Source organism: Galleria mellonella, unplaced genomic scaffold (genome assembly GCF_026898425.1).
Source record: "Galleria mellonella isolate WM207_F2 unplaced genomic scaffold, CSIRO_AGI_GalMel_v1 utg64, whole genome shotgun sequence".
In the NCBI taxonomy this organism is placed as follows: Eukaryota; Metazoa; Arthropoda; class Insecta; order Lepidoptera; family Pyralidae; genus Galleria; species Galleria mellonella.
This window is the reverse complement of record NW_026442133.1, coordinates 4,603,162-4,620,805: the sequence shown is the minus strand read 5'-3', so window position 1 is coordinate 4,620,805 and position 17,644 is coordinate 4,603,162. Positions and strand designations below refer to the sequence as shown.

Sequence of the window (17,644 nt, the reverse complement as noted above, 5' to 3'; positions counted from 1 at the left end):
ACTTGCATAATACTGAACATACTATAGATATACTTGTATCCTCGTGCAAAGCCGGAATGAATCGTTAATTTTTAACAAATTAAAATTTCGTAAATATCATCGTTTTTTTCTATTTCTGCAATAAAACACCATCGTTTTCTGTATTATATTATTTCAATCTGTTTATGACGCGAGAGAATAATTTCAAATCATCCTTGTTTCTTACAGCTGAAATACTAGTAGTAGTAACAGTAAGTAGGTCGTCTTTTATATTATGAAATTACTATATTGATTTTAGCACCACCGGCAGTGCATTCTTGACTTGCCTATCTCAACGGTGGCTACCACTTTCAAATTGCTAAAAAAATATTAAGATCATACTATAACTAACATAATAGATATGCAGTATTTTAGAAGATACAAGGTCTGAAATATCTTGATTAGATTATTTATAACTTGTACTGTTACTTGATTTAGTTTATTAAAATAAAAATAAATTGGTATAAATCATATCAATTGAGATATAATTAGGGCGATGTCTAGAAAATACAGTTTTTGCATTAGCCATAATACTACCTTCGTAGAACCAGAAAAATGATATCCACTTTCCCAGAAACACGTAGGTGCCGTTTTTGAATTAACATATGAAATTATCACAGATTATGGATACGGTGACACTGTATGCAGGAAGCCTTGTCGTTGTAAATGTTATTTATAATCGATATTAGTCAACAACTCGCATGAATCGATTCTGCGTAATCGGACGTATAAGCAACATTGATTAGCTGCTCCCAGTATCTTAGATCACGTACTTATGTACACAGTGTGCGTTCCCTTATCCAGTGTATTTATAACGACACAAGTTTCATTTGCATCACATTATGTGTTGTACGTTTATTGCGTTATTACGCAAAATTATTAAAATTGGAATTAGTCGGTAAATAGCAGTTTTGATGTAATAATTCTTTATGGTCAATCTTATCATGTGTGGAACCGCTTGCAGCAGCCGTCAATATTCATAGTACATACAAATTACTTAAAATATTAGTTATTACAGTAAACGTATCTATTAATAGTGTACTTACAATGTTTATAGTTTCGAGATTATATCATGATCGTAGTATTTGATTCAGCTCCGAGTATGGAAAGTAGTAAGTAATACGAACATATAAGTAATAGATACTGGCAAGTCATAAGCTAACGTCAAATCTAGGTCCGGGCTCCGGAGACAGGCGATGCAGTGCGAGCTCGGCGCACGTCGTGCCTTTGCAAATAGCCGTAGAACAGATGCGCCTGAGTTATAGCCCAACCCACTATCATTACACACGATTCCATTCGGACAGCATAATTGTTTAATTGATATTTCTGCGAGTTATTTATTCACGTCATTCCGTTTTCCCCATGAGAAATAACTCAGTGCGCTATGGCGATGTTCTCAGCGAGTCCAGCGATGGAAATGTTGACTTGTACAAATGTAATAATGACACACGGTAAGTACATAACATAACATAACTCCTTGTATTAATTTGCTAGGTGCTTTCATATAATACACAAAAAATAATATTCAATCCCCTATTACCTAAACAAAAGAAAAGAATTGCAATTGTTATAAAATTCATAAAAAAAACAGAGGTCGAAAAGAAAACTCAAGTCCCGAGTCATCATCAGACTTGAATATCAATATTGCGCCTCCAGCCAATTGTATTAATAAACAAAACAAAATGAGAAATAATAATGCTATAGGCTAACAAAAGGTTCCATTTCTCCCCCCAACATGTAGGCAAACGTCAGGGAAAAAGCTCTCTAAGTCAACAGTTTTAAGAGTGAAATTCGTTTATAAATGTAACCCGTAATTTTGTTATTACGATAATAAAATTATTGTTGATGAAACATTTTTTCGAATCGATGTGTCTGGTGAACATTACCGTTGATTTTTTTATAGAAATTACAGCAATCACCCGCTGGATTCGCCTCGGCTCAATTGATAGGTGTTACAGTGTATGCGTTGTATTTTATTTCTTTCTTACCATTCGACCAAGTCTATATAAATGAATACATATATAATAAGCTTTATAAATAATTCATGATATAGCTCCAGTTCTATTTGTTTCTACTTATTATAATTAACAAATCTAATTTTCTCTTTATGTAAAACTTTTTGTATATACTTATTTTATGAGCTTGTCTATATATAAAAAAAATGTAAATTACTAAAATAAGAGAAGAGGTATGTAATGACAAATTACATACCTCTTCTTACATTGGTATTTGTCATTTTTTAGCTTTTTGTCTTGTTTAACACATGAGAAACACATTCTGAAATTTAAATCTATCATCAGATGCCATACTCGTATAATATGGCAAATGTTTCTGTTTTCTGTTTAGCCTACGTTTTGAAAAAAAAAAAACATTGTAAAATCGTATGTATTGGTTACATTTTTTTAAAGATAAGTGTTTCTATGATATATAAATACCTATATACCATTTTTTGAAATATAAACTAAGTTTTATGTGAGTTAAAAAACAAAATTTTCTCGTCTGCCTATATCAAAACTAAAAAGTTACCACAATCATTGATAAATAGAAGTATTATTATTCTACGCAGTATATAATATCTCTGGAATGTTTAAGTAAACATTGAACCCGTCCCCTCTGTAGGTGACAAAATAGCAGATTACTATCTAGACATATTCGCTGACAATTTTTACACTACTATAGAGTGGGTGACATACAGACAAATGTGTTCTGCATTCACTGCGTTATCAGATAACCACGGGAAGGGTTCACTGAAAGCCTTGCCACAACATGCTGTCGATTTGTATGTGTAAGTAAATATAGTAGCAGTAGCTATGAATAGGAAATGGTCTAATATTGTAGCTAGTCGCGTATCTTTCGCTTTTGCTTTCACTATAAAGAAAAGCTCCTGGAAGTTAGAATTGTTTAATAAACAAACGTTTTGCAAAGAACAAATTCATAAGGTACATTGATTGATTGCACCTGACAATCTCACAATTCCCCTAAAAACATATAATAGTAATATTTAAATATGTAATTTAGATCGATATCCTGGAGTTTAGATTATTTAGTCATATTCTTTTCAATAACTAAAGTTTTATTTAGAGTTATTTATTATTAAGAAGCCATCTGATACTGTATGATATGCCAAGAATAATTATTATTCGAATGTCTTAATTCAAGTAATCTTGTGTGTGTGTCTTTGATTAAAAAAATAAAACTTACCTTGTAAAATATATTAAATTTGATACGCCTAATTGAAGTAATCAAGTTCTATGCTACCAAAAACTGATTACATGTATGTGTGTCTTTGACTCGTAAAAAATAAACCCTACCTTATAAAATATATTAAATTTGATATGTTTATACGAATATACGCTTTTGAAGACCTATGCTAACTGTAAAAAGTCGATAGTAGCATTTATTATTCCAGATTCCAAGATGTAATTCATTTAACACTTCAATTGTCTTTTTATTACTTTGGTAATTGTTAGCTAAACTTTTCACTTACAAATGAGGATTAGATTAAATATAAAATTCAACCTTTAGTGTTCGATACAACACATCGAGGCATTCCTTTAGGAATCGAAAAAATAAAAGACGGTTACACGGAGAATGGGGTCGATTGCGATCATCGCGACATAAATCTGCTTCGGCTACTCTTTTAAGCTTTTATCCTGTTAATTCTTACCGCTTAGTTTATTTCTGAACGAAATGGCCCGCTCTTGTTACCGCGGTTTTGTTTCTCTTTGTCTTACAACTATCAGTTTTTGTTAAGCTAAGTGCTGTTCAATGGACAAATGGCATGAGAGTAGATACAGTGAGAGTATTTTATGGCTTATAAAGGAAATATTTTTGTTGGCTCAAGAAAATAAAGACTGATCGGAATATCAGTTAAATATTAATTTATACAGAAGGCATTTTAATTTGATTTTTGAAAGAAGTTAATATTCTATTGTTTTAAATGTATTTTCTATGTATAATTAACTTTATTTCTAGGTATAAATAACTTGATTTAGTTGAAAACTAGTCTGATCTAAACTTTATAAAAGTATTTAAAATATTATTGTCAAGAATTGATTGACTATAGTTAAAAATACTTTTTTAAATATTTGTTTATGACATTTTCTATTTTATTCATTTTAAGGCTTAGATATACTTTATTCAGAATTTATTATTCTATTGAACATAACTGTTTCAATGAAATGATTAATATTTTTGTTCTAAGTAGCTAACCAATTAATTACATAATTCTATTCAAATATCTCTATTAACAATGGCATAGAATTCATTTTTGCGAATATTTGAAAAACGGTAAGCTTACAGGAAATATACCATCAATAACGTGGAAATGACCGATCGGACAAACATACCTACTGGTCAATGATAAAAACTGACAACAAATACACGGGACATGTGTACTCAGCTAATGGATTCAATTGATATGAAAGCTTTTACAATGCTGACGACGCGGACATTATCGATGTGAAACCAAATTACACTGTTTCGTATATATATGCTAAATCAATAAATAAAGATAATATCGTTTATTCAGATTATGTGAATATGTTATTAATAGGATTATGTTGGATCACAAACCATAGAATATGTTTATACATTAGCATTACTTGATTCTTACTTGATTTTGTATTCATACTCGTATCTATATTCTTTAAGCTGAAGTTTATTCTCATCATCATTAAAAACATAACATTGAGAGTCATTTACATATACGTTGATCATTTCTAAAACAACCTATGGGACTTGAATAAAGTAATCAAATCAATAATTTGAATATACGTAATAATTATTTACATGTAGTAATCGAAACTAAGCAGTGAAATAAATACTGTCTATTACCTTCAATATATCTTTATGCAATATCTTTTATGAATAGAAGATTTGTACCGTCCATCACGAAGTCTGTAGCTGGTGAGAGCTAGCTCCCACAGTGCAAACAACCGCCCCCAGCGCCTAACGAGCCACCGCGAGATGCGCCCGCGCAGATACATCAACGACGCATTGTTGCCGCCCCGCGCCAGCTTTCGCACCATTGTGCTACATCGAGGTGTGCCACAAAAATCGCCAAGTTCAATCTTATTTGTTTACTTCACTGTCCAGTTGAATTATGGGATGTTTATTAAAGGATTTGCGAAGCTATCGCTTAGTGGTTCAACATAAGATTAACTCTATATAGCTCTGCGTCAATTCTGGTACAATGTTATACTTTTATTACATTCCTTTATAAATATCAACAAAGTTGCATTATACTGTTGGTAAAGTTTTGTGCGGTACATATCACCGTTTTATCTATTCGTATGTGAAGCAGTAATGCGTATTTTGTCGTGTTACGGCCCTAAGGGTAATATAATAATATAGCCAGTACAATCTCTAACATACGGTTTAATACCGTAATTCTCTAAAGTAGCAAAGCATGAAGTGTGCTATGGACAGTACTCCATATTCTATAAATTCTATAATGCTGTTTACACCTTCTTTCCATCAGGTTGTTCTTTAGCTTGTTTGCCATTTCCAGTCGTATATAGTTAGAGAAAAACCATATCTATTGGTATTATAATTTACCATTTTTATTATGAGGTACATTTAAGCCTAAATATAAAATAAAGATCCAGTCAAAAAATCTACAACCAAATTAGATTAATAACGTAAAATTATATAAAAAATATCAGTGAATTCAATCAAAGAACACAAAAACAAACTTTAAAATTTGTCGCGAAGTCGGCGAGTCTTTTATTCTTTTTGAAGATTTCTAATTGTTCCCATAGTGTTTCAAATGTTAGTTGCAGTTCATCATCATATTAGCTTTTGTTTGTCCACTGCTAAACATAAGCTTACCCCTTAGGGGATATTGCCAGTAGTTGTCATGCTTGGCAGACGGATTGGCAATCGCAGTTAGGCTTTAGAGATGTTTTAAGAGGGACGCTACTGCCCATTCTTTCCTTAGTCGCCTTTCACGACACCCACTATAAATTATTAGGTAATAAATAAGTAACTTTCTTGCAAAGTTGTTCGCAATTTTATGATTGTAAATATTTATCAATTTCCAGCTATTTGAATATTCATTTCATTTGTTACAATTTCTTCAAAGAGGTTATCATACAAACTTGTGGTTTCCTTAATGTCTACTCATTGAGCTAAGTCAACAATAAGTGACATTAACGACTTGATATTAAAATGCCATTCCTACAAGGTACCGCCCGATACGCGAACCATCGGGCGGCCATATTGGATTACTTGCGCGTGTCGCTCTGGTTACATTGCGCACGCGACTTGACCACACGCGCGCCATCTAGTAGTGGTAAAGTAGAATATTAAAAGCGGTCAGATTGTGATTCGAAGTGACAGTTTGATACTAACTTACATTAAATATTTGTTAGGTGGACATAATATATTTTTGTGGATATATTATCTCAACTCAGCAATAAATTATGTAAAGACTGCAAGTAAAATAATTTATTTTTTATGTTGGTACTTAATTCTAATTTTAAATCTTTTAAAAGAGTTGCTCACTTTTATCTTAAAATATCAATTTGAATATGTTTAAGGCATAAGTCAATTACTGTTATTGAAACAGTAAATGCTTGTTTCGTGTCTGTGTAAGGATAAATAATTATCCTTATTTTCTTGGGGGAAAACTTTGTGCGCGTGTTGCTCCCGAGGCGTGTAATGCTCAAATATTTAACAATGAAAATATTAAATTTTGTTCTATATACCATTTTGTATAGTCAAATTCGAATATTTCTGTAAAGCAACATTTAAAATAATACACGAAGTACACGTAATTCAAAGATTACTTTTTAACTATTTCCGTGAACATGAAATAACGTTTGAAAATGCCTTGAACAGTGGAATCGATAAGGTATATTTTATAACATCCTTTTTTCTAAAAGTACAAATGTTTTTCTAACAATATCTATTTCCCATGAAAATTTGTTTGTGGCTACTGAATGACATTCCGATTGATAATGATTAATCGTTATTTAAATTTCCTGTGTTAAAACTGAATCATAAAAAAAAACAGAAATACTGGCACCAATACAAGACTAAACTCTTCACTGAAAAATAAATCAAAACCAATTCAAAATTGGAAAGGATCCACCATTCTAAACATTCTGATTTTGAATTTAAATATATCTAGCCGATACCTAACTACCTTTTTAAAGTCAGTTAAAACAACAGTTTTATTTATCATGATTCGACTCTTGTCAATTATCAATTGTAAATATTCTTCACTTTATAAGCTATTGCTAGCAATTACTTTCGCTTTCTTATTTTAATTATACAGCATATTTATTCAATCATTCTATCACAAAAATCATTATTTTCAATTCAAAATATATTACCTAATCATAATCAATTATACATAATGCAAACGATTCTGTAAATGTTGTAAATCCAACTAACTATAATAGATACATATAAATGTATGTATAATGGTACTACAAAATGTTAATGGTATTTTCGCAAGTAGCAAAGGGTTGTGTAGGTAACGCCGCCGGCATCAAAACTATTGAATACATTAAGTCACTCATCTGGAAACTTTTTAATCTGTTTTTGTTTTGTTTTAAATAACTATCTACTTGTCTATAATTTTAGTGTACCTACATGTATCTAGTATTATTATATTCTATATAGTTTTTCCTACTTACATATAATAAAAATAATTTGATATTGTATATTTAAATAATATAAACAATATGCAGACTTCTATACTACCTATTGACCGCAACTTCGCCCGCGCGAAGTCGTCATCTTCACCGCAAGCTATTTGGGAAATGCATTTTTAGTGTTCACCTACGAGATATTGTATCCTTAAGAACAAAATTTTATACTTTTAGACTTATCGATTTAGTTGTCACCCAACCAATATTAGTTTTACTAGATTTATAAGCAAATGTGTATAATTTATGTCTAGGCCGTCTAAATTCGTATTATGTTTCAGTTTCCACGAAGTTTTCCATATCTACATGTAATTTATAGACAGTAGCTCAAATATGAATCCTGCACCGCAACAAGCCAAGAAACTCCCTTAGGATCTAAGGATCTAATGTAACCGAACTGTAGAAATAGCAATATTATATTATATATCTGAGTGACTGGCTTTAATCTTACTGCGGACGGTGTTTTGTTCAAATTTCAATGACGTATGCCGTCGCTTATGTCGTTTCGGGTCGAGATTTCTAAGTAAAGGGGTAAAGTGAGACAATCGTAAAGTTTAATAATAATTACATTCTCAACTCTCCTCCCAGGTTGTGCACAATAATTAACCGCTCGGAATTACTTAGCTGAAATAATTTAATGTGACGCACGCCCAATTGTTTGCGTGTGTGTGCGTGTATCATAGCTTCATCACATAGATACCGTCATATTGCGTACTCAAGTTTAAACCCTTGAATGATTTACTGCGATTTGATTTTGTTATTATTGTAAACATGTTTATGGATATGAGAATTAAAATGGATGAAAGAACAATACAGAGTATTACGCTAATTACATGGTACCGGATAGACATCTTACTCTGTTGACCATATAAGGAAGCCACAAGTTGCTCAGCAAACTAAGAGTTCTGAATATAAAGTTTAATAGCACGATAGTTTTCAAAATAAGGAAGTCCGAACTCATCTACGGATGTTCACAATCCAAAAGTTATTATGTTAATAAGAAAGTAAGCTTTATAACCCGAAAGGTCAGCCACCTGAAGCAGCACTGAGCAAAACACAAATCTCGAAGTATCTGTTTCAAAACTACTAGGAGCTTATTTTTTTAAGTATAGCAGATATCTTAAATGCAACCAAATAAAGCTATACCCAGCAATAGAAAGGTAATTGCTATGTGATATTATTGATCTATAATCATATTTATTATAAAGCTTCTACGTCAAATTATTTCCTCTTTTTAATTATATAAAATGGATGGAATCTGTCAACACTTATGTTCCACTGTTATCAACTGAATGTATAATCTTACTATTTTATCTTACTAATACAACAACATTGTATCTAGGCGATGTCTGTCCATGCAAGGTATATAAGAAAAAATAATATCAGGGAATATGATAAATGGATGCCAAAACAATAATTGTTAGAAATTTTGTCTGACCATCAGTCTGTATATTTGTTTCGACATCACGCAAAAACTATTGCCCCAAGTTGTATGCGGTTTTCACAGTTGAATTATTGAAGGTGTAAATTCGAACTTTGTGTATGTTTTACCTTGACAAACCGTCTATAAGTGGTTTACATTTTATTGGTTTTCCTATTTCTGAAATACACGCGTAGGATGTAGCGGGAAAAAGTTAGTATAAAATAAATTTTCCCAGAGTTAGGCATGTTTGGTGATACAATTAATAAGGTTCAAAATATTATAAATGATTAACTTAAATCATAAGTACAAAAAATGAAAGTACCTCAGTTATTTGCTTTTGAATAATATATATTAGTTTCAATATATCTGTAGAAACCAAGATTTAGATACTAAACTGAAAAAAGCCGGTCAGGTGCAAATAGAGCTCACACGCCGAGAGTTTCATACGTAACCTTTATTACAATTCTTATAGGGATTAATTAAAATTATATTTATAAGAAATTATTTCTAATTTTGAGCCATAATTTAGTTAAAAACTGGACTGCATAACTAAGTTTGTGTTTAGACTTTTTTTTTTATAATTTCTCAAAAACTGCGCTAGTTACAAACATCGTTTTATTTTTCCTGTAATATTCGTACATATATACATTTATCATTTTTAATTATTTCATATTTTTTGCTTCACAAAATTTGGACATAAGAAGGGGAATGGTATTTTCTCACATTTTTGTTCATAAGTCAAAAACTACACATCATAAAAATAAATAAAAATTAGTTGTAAAATATGCAAATGAAGCCCTTCTATATAATATTCCATACTACTAATAGGTAAATTTTTAAATTTTGAGTAGGTACTCCTTTTGGAACCCCTAACAAATATAATAATATGTTTTTAATTATTTCTATTTCAATATATGATCTATTCCAATTTCAAATCGATAGCATTAGTAGTTACTGAGATGGCCAAATAGACGGACGAAGTCGGCGCCATAAGGATTCCTTTGTACTGTTTTGGTATGAAACCCTTAAAAGATTTAAAATAATATAAGTCATAGCATGCACCTGCCTTCAACTTCAGGGGAGCATTAATATTCTTTATATGCAGTTAAATTTGGGTACGCGCTCAAAAACATCCGGAAGTTTGCAGAAAAATGAAAAATTACCGGTCAGGGAGCGGCGACCGCAGAAACACCGCGTAAGAAACAACTAATGAAAGCTTAGAGCCATTCGCATAAATCTCCCTTACATTTTTAATACCAATATATCCGGTGAGGGGAGCTTCCACAGGGAGCGAAATATGTAGCCACGAAACAAAACATTCGCGGACTCTTGCGTTTATATCTTATTTAAATGCCACCAGCTGTTGTTCGCTTATAAATGTGGATATTTTTAATCGGTGCCTTACCAAAGACATAATGGTATCGTTCGATCTACCGTCAGCTGGTATGTAGATGTACAGGAGTTATCGTGTACAATAGCTAATTTAAAAACCCCCCTCTACAAGAACATTCTCATGTGGCTGGCCCGTCATCTTGCCGTAGTCGCTTGATATCTCTCTTGACCTGCATACTTTTATTCTCTTCGTTACCTAAGCTTCTTAGTATCGTATCGCATCTGGTAGAGTCGTGTAGTCTCATTAAAATAATACAGGGCTACTGGATAATCTTATCCAGTTTGTTTCGATCGCAGATTGGGTGCGCGTGCGCCGATAACACCACAAGTTATTCCGTCGCTGCACGCTCGATACGCTAATATTTTTTAGTCCATTTTACAACGACATCTTCATTATTTCTAAATAAACAGCAATAAAGTTGTATAGAGAAGCATTATACTAGAGTTTATGATCTACGTCAAAATATACAGCTACATTCTCAGCCCACATTCGAAATGCAAATACCTTATAATATATTCATAAAATTATGCGTTACACATGTATCAAAAAAATCTGCGCCTCAAATAAAGAAGTAAACACTAGATGAGGTATATTTTTTATGAAAGGCACCCGAGTACTTGCTCTCGTAACTGTGTCCTTATCACGTAGCAGTAGACTCTAAAATACAGAAATAAAATTTCAAGTACAAGGATTTTATGTTCTAAATTTCACACATAATAAAGGGAAGCAATTCTTATGATTATTAGAGAGGAGACTACGGGAATAATCCTCGGCAGTGACATCGCCGTGTGACATAAGCCGGAAAAATCTAATAACAATAAAACAAAATTGCTGCCGGTTTGTAAATTTAAAAAAGAAAAGGGAAGAAAATTCGTTTTCCGCGCCATGACAACCATTATCGTTACTTTGAATTTACCTTTTAGGAGCAGCGAGAATTAAGTTTAGGTACCTTGCTTATACTATGACTTGGATTGTTAACATAAGTCATTAAGTTAACAGTTATAAGTAACTTGTCAAACGCATGTTATTTGCCTATAATCAGAAATAAATTACATGTTTATTTAATTTGAACAAAAGTACCTAATAAATCTAATTACTTCTCCCCATTAAACCTCTAAAAGTGCTTAAATCAGCAATATTCCTTAATAATATTTCCTTGTGCTATTACTATTAAAATTTCACCTTAAGACTTCCTTGAATCTATTTGCGTTCAAAACGTCCAAACGCAATTCGGAGGGAGATTTGAATACTTACCTTTGTTTCCCTTTTGAACGACCCATTTTGGTCGCTTTCACCGTAACGCTCGTTTAAATTATTTTGCCAGTTTTGAGTCGTAAATTTTAGGAAGACTTTAATTGTTATTTTAACTGCAAGCTCAACTTAGTCTACGCGCGGGGGCCATGAAAATATGTCTTAATTCGTTCACCCTATGACTTATGTTTCGTTGAAATTAAACTGTTGCGCTTCTTTGTAACCTTATTCTATATAAATTATCTGTCTTGCCTAACTACTTTTCACGTTGTCCAATTAGGAGATTGTAATTTTTTTTTTGTCTCTGATTCGTTAATTCTCTTTATTTTTCTTATACATTGTCGCGACTAACTCTCTGAAGAGTCGTAATATCAAATTTAAATAACAGGGAACACTCGATCTCTTTGGACAACTCTCCAAGGGTGTCACAAACGAAATTTAAATATTATTGTTGTTTTTACTGAGTGCATGAAATTGAAGAGAAATAAAATTTTCTCCGTTGTCTACCCTTCGCAAAACGGGAATCACATTTGGCCTCTAAATAAAACAATTCGTAAATGGAAAGTAGCATTTCAGTTTTTCGATTCGGATTTTGAGGGAAATGTTTTGATGTCGATCATAATGTTAGCTAATTACCTTTATTAAATTGCGTAACCAAAATCGATCCTTTTGTTAATGGTTTCGATCCTTTCAATCATCTATCGGCCATTGAGCTGCGGTATCATAATAATTGTCCATAATTATATATTCCCTTGAACCGGCGCATCGTTTTTATTGTTATTTTATTTATAAAGTAATAATTTTTTCGTCGGACGCAACTCGATCAGGTTTTGAATTTGATTGATCCGATATAAAGATCGATTTAATAATAATCGCCTGTTCCGCTTCAATGTTTTGGTTTTCTCTTGTTTTTGTCGATAAACGTTCTCATTGGATCGATTTTATTTTGTGTCTACTTATTGACTGGTTCCCGAAGATTTATTGGTCTCTAATTTTGATTGAACTCATAATAATATTATGAAACCTACATCTTGGAATATAATTATCATTATGTTTTTTTGATGAAGATTACAATATATATATTGATATTATGTAAGTACATCTATCTTTATAAATCTCAGAGGTTACAAATACTACGTATATAGAATAAATATTTTACCAAGTATAAAACATATGCTAATATCCGGCGAGCAGAAACCGTATGTCTGTACTTGCGTAATTAACATAAACAATACAAGATTCTTAGATCGTTACTAAGTATCCAGAGACCACCGGGAGCATCTTTTGTTAAGGCGCCTCTACTCGCAAATCGAGAGATGTTGAGATACGCCGCATACCGACGCGGGCCCTTAATGGCCATCCCTCGGTGGAGGTAATTTACGTCTCATGTGCGAAACCACTCCTTAACTAAAAGCCTTCTAAATTACAGTATACATCGGGATTGATTCGAAATTAATCTCGCAACCAACGCTCTAAGATTGACTCTTTTTTTTACAAAAATATTGTAATGAAATTCTGATTGTAACGTTAATACGCACCTGAGAATTTAATCACAATAATTATCGACGATTACTGTCTACTGCTGAAATACAATCTAATAGTGGTTTAAATATAAATTAACATTTGTGAAAGACAAAAATGATGCGCCAGGTCTTAAAGTTTAAACTAGACTGTATTGACGTGCGTACACGCCGCTCCAAATCTACTAGATAAATTTTGATAGAAATCAAATTCTAGTGAATCTCTTTACTTATCAATTCCTAATGTTTCATGTCCATAGTAAAATACAAGGATTAGCCATGTAAGCGATGCCTCGAGCACAGCTAGTCAATATCTTATTTTATGAAATACACACATGCATAAATATAATAATACATCATTAAAACAAATGTACGATATTACTACAACAAACACAGTACGGTTCGTTCCGATGATATACGATTGGAAACAACAAAGGGTGAGGCAGTCAACGTTTCAATTTACAAGATCTCCATTGGAGATATCTCCTGTACGATATTCATACCTTTATTCCGGAGCCTTATTATAAGCACGCGGGGAACAAGTTAACTTGTCCTTATCGCGAAGATTTTCGTATGTTGATATGGAACATGACCAGCTCCAGGCTACTTCTTTTAGTCTCATATCGTTATAGATTCATCTCATATTAAATTCACTTTGACATCTTTAGACGCGCTGCTAATTGGTTTACTGTTTAATTCTTCACATATTTTATTCGCTTTTTATTATAAGCAGAGGCCAATTCTTTATGTAATATCAACGTCAATCAAGTCACGCCTCTTAACACACTAATTCTGTCACTCAATGGCTTTATTTGTAATTATTTTATTTAAACATATCAAACTTGTTCCTACATTACATCTTACATTATCTTTCCATAATTCCACTTACGACTTTAACATTGAATGTATATAAGTACTTTGTTTATTATGCAATAGATAAAAGTTAGGTAGAATTTACTCTGATTCTTCGTATAAAGGTGACATAATTAAATATGTATAATATTATGTAGGTTGACATAGAAATCATTAGCATTATTTTAATGGAATTTCCTACTACTGAATCTAAAGATTTTCCCCCAAAATAATAAGGTGTAACACATTGCGCCTAACTATCATAATTAGTAAGGAACTAGTAAATATAATCCGCAAATTTCTTATGCTTACATATATAAAAATTCAAGCAAACCGAGAACTTCCCTCCTGGAAGTCACTAAAAGATAACTCGGAAATATGAACTCAATACATACCATACAAATAAATAATTGATCAATAATAATTTTAATAATTATAATTCGACAATAAATATAGTAGATAAAAAGTTAAGTTATTTTCCGATTTATATTTGTATTATTATTAAGATTTAACAGTAATAATTATTAATTCTTAAAATTAACACAGAATACTCGTTTGTTAGCTAGTTATTTCATGTTACTTCTATTTGTATATACTTATAATAATATTAATGTGTAGGTGTATTCGATGTTAATAGATTGTTAGCGTATATTGAACCTGTCGAAGTAATTAAATCGCTAACGGAATTAAACGGAACAATTCTCGTTGTATTGAACAAGGTTGTTGCGGGGCCGCAATACTGCGAGGACTAGACGTCCTGGTTATTAATATCTATAATCTGTTTTTCTATACTTTGCACAAAGTACGAATAGTAAATCTTGATATAAAATTAATTATAAATAGTTATTTATTAATAATAACACAATTATAAATAATATCACAATAAATAATCAAATAATTTTTTAGTGTGTTTTCTTTAAATAATAATGTATTTGTATAAACTAATTATATATGAACTACAAATAGACCGAATTTGAAAATTCAAGACACAAATAACGAAATTCTTCACTTTTAAATTAATTAACATTCGTCAACTACCATTTGGATTGGATGAAATATTATTAAATGAATACGTTTAGAATTAAGTTTAATAATTATTAATTATTATTTTTTTTTTATGTGAAAGGATCAAAATACATTAAAATAAAGATGCATAATACAAATATTATCCTCTCATTCTACTACATAATGCTTGTAACTAGTAAATTCAGTAAATTCTAGAGAGATTTTTTTTTTATTATTTATTTATTTTATAAAAAATATACACATGAAATATATGAATTGGTATTCAAGTAAGAGCGAAATAGTCTTTTTTTTAGTCTAATTTATGAACACTCAAAAACAATGTAAGCAGGATAATTTATTCATTCCTAAAGAACACCTCATTGCCAGTAACCGTAGGTGCTAACAGCGCAAGTTAATCAGCTTGATCCCCTTACGACATCCATTAGGTAGACGCGACTTAGGTACCTAATTGAATAAGGGTTCAAATTAAACGGGCATGACCTCTTTCTATTCAAATTTGACTGCGGCCTGATGCCTTTGCCCATACATACGCCCTCATTGGTATTTTGGAATCAGTAACTAAGATTAAGACTTGATTGAAAATAAGGGTTACTTTACTTTATGTGTTAACTAAATAAGCCCATAAGATAACATCTTAATAAAATAGCCTAAATTCAAAACTTTAAGAGTAACATGTATAAAAGTAATTACTTAATTCAAACTGTACAATATGATGTTGGAAAAGTTGGTGCAAAATTTTTAAAGAGTCTACATATAAAAAAAAAACAATATATTATAACGTTTGCGTAAGAATGGATCCGTTAAATGGCTCGTGGTGGTTGGTTACTGTTGCGTGTCTGTCAGACAACCAGACAGTCTAGTTTTTAATTCGTGTCATAGATTGTTTGCTACATTTCTCGCCAATTACTCGATTATTTCACGCTCTTTTATTTTACGAGCGGTCATTATTAAGGTAACATCTCAGTGGAATATTAAATAATAAAAATAGGTGCAAGTAAATTATACTAAAAGCTGATATTCCAGAATAGATACACCCAAATCGGAAGTAGCTCCCCCAATTATTTCCGTCAGTTTACATTTAATTGAAAGTTATGCAAATCTCTCAATTCGACTCCTTCACAATAGTACCGGGATTCCGAATGAGTTAATCCGTGTTTATATTCCTAATCAGCCCTTTGCTGACGGCCTTGTTACCGGTTTTAGCTCACAGTTAAATTTATACAATACCTTTTGTGTACTACAAAACATTCATTTAACTTGAAATGTTGTTTATGGGTTACATTTCCCCTTATTGGAATAGTTATTGATGTTTACGATACTAATAAATAGTAATAACAACAACATAATGAAACGATTTGTTATTGTTTCAGCCGAACTAAAGATGGACGTACTTAGAGAACGAGAGGTGAAAGACAACTTGGAGAGACAACTACTCGACGAACAGAAAATGAGAGGTAAGCAAATAGTGCATTTATATTTATATATTCGAGGATAATGTTGATTAGAAATTGATACTATTTTTGTATGAAGTATCATCGAAATTCGCCCAGTAGTATTCGCACTTGTTCATGAAGAAAATGACCAACTTATGTGAGATATTTTTATCATACAGCTATTGAAAAACTTTTTTTTTTTTAACAAATAGCTTCATATTTGTTAAAAAATAGTCTACTAAAGTCATTATCGAGATTTTTATTATACAATTACGCGCTATTACTACACAAAGATAGCCAATATTAATAATATTCGCATAATAATCGTAATTTACTACAGTAAAACAAATAAATAAAGAAGAAACGATAACCTTACCTTATACAACAATATAATTATACTATACTCTGAAACTCACGTTTTTCGAATTACCCGATATTAGATTCAGTAACAACAATCGGAGTGCCAAGAAAAGAACAAATAGGGTGTTATTTCAATGCCTTCATAAATCTTCGATCATTGGCTCGTGGTCGGCATTCGCTACAATTAACAGGATATCTTGTTACGGGACCATTGTCTTCTTCTTCGTCTGGTTATTTATTTGCTACATTAAAACTATTATATTCTCATGTTACACCATTCTAGTGCCTTATGTTGCCAATTTCCTTTTCATACTACCGACTCATCGTCGCCTCTTCAGTAATTGTCTGCTACAATGCGTTGTTGGTGTTAAATTATAACCATTTTATGCCTATATTCACACGTTAGAACGTTGAGTTTGTTCTTACTGTTAATGGTATCTGTTTGTTTCTATACTTTCCCAAGCTTACAGCTCGCGTGTTCCAACGTTTTCTTCAATTTATAGGTTCATTGATAGTTTTATGAGTTGCTTTTGACGTCTATGTAATCACCATAAATATGCTATTTATTAAGACAATTTTGCTGCGCTCCGCTGGAGTTAACAAGTATACATAGTTATATTCATATTTGTTATATATATTCATATTGTCATAAATATTGTTAGAATTAAGCTACTCGGTATAATGCGTCGTTGCATATTAAAACGTATTGT

At 31.6% G+C, this 17,644-nt stretch overlaps 1 protein-coding gene across 4 annotated transcripts in view; it reads left to right on the top strand.

The window, feature by feature from the left end:
• LOC113512384 (dachshund homolog 2) overlaps positions 1 to 17,644 on the top strand; it is a 185,213-nt gene that overhangs the window by 124,184 nt on the left and 43,385 nt on the right. For all 4 annotated transcript variants that reach the window (XM_026896263.3, XM_052900122.1, XM_026896257.3 and 1 more), the window contains one exon: positions 16,512 to 16,595. In XM_026896263.3, coding sequence (XP_026752064.2) covers positions 16,512 to 16,595 — 84 coding nt within the window. The remainder of the gene's footprint in view (positions 1 to 16,511; positions 16,596 to 17,644) is intronic.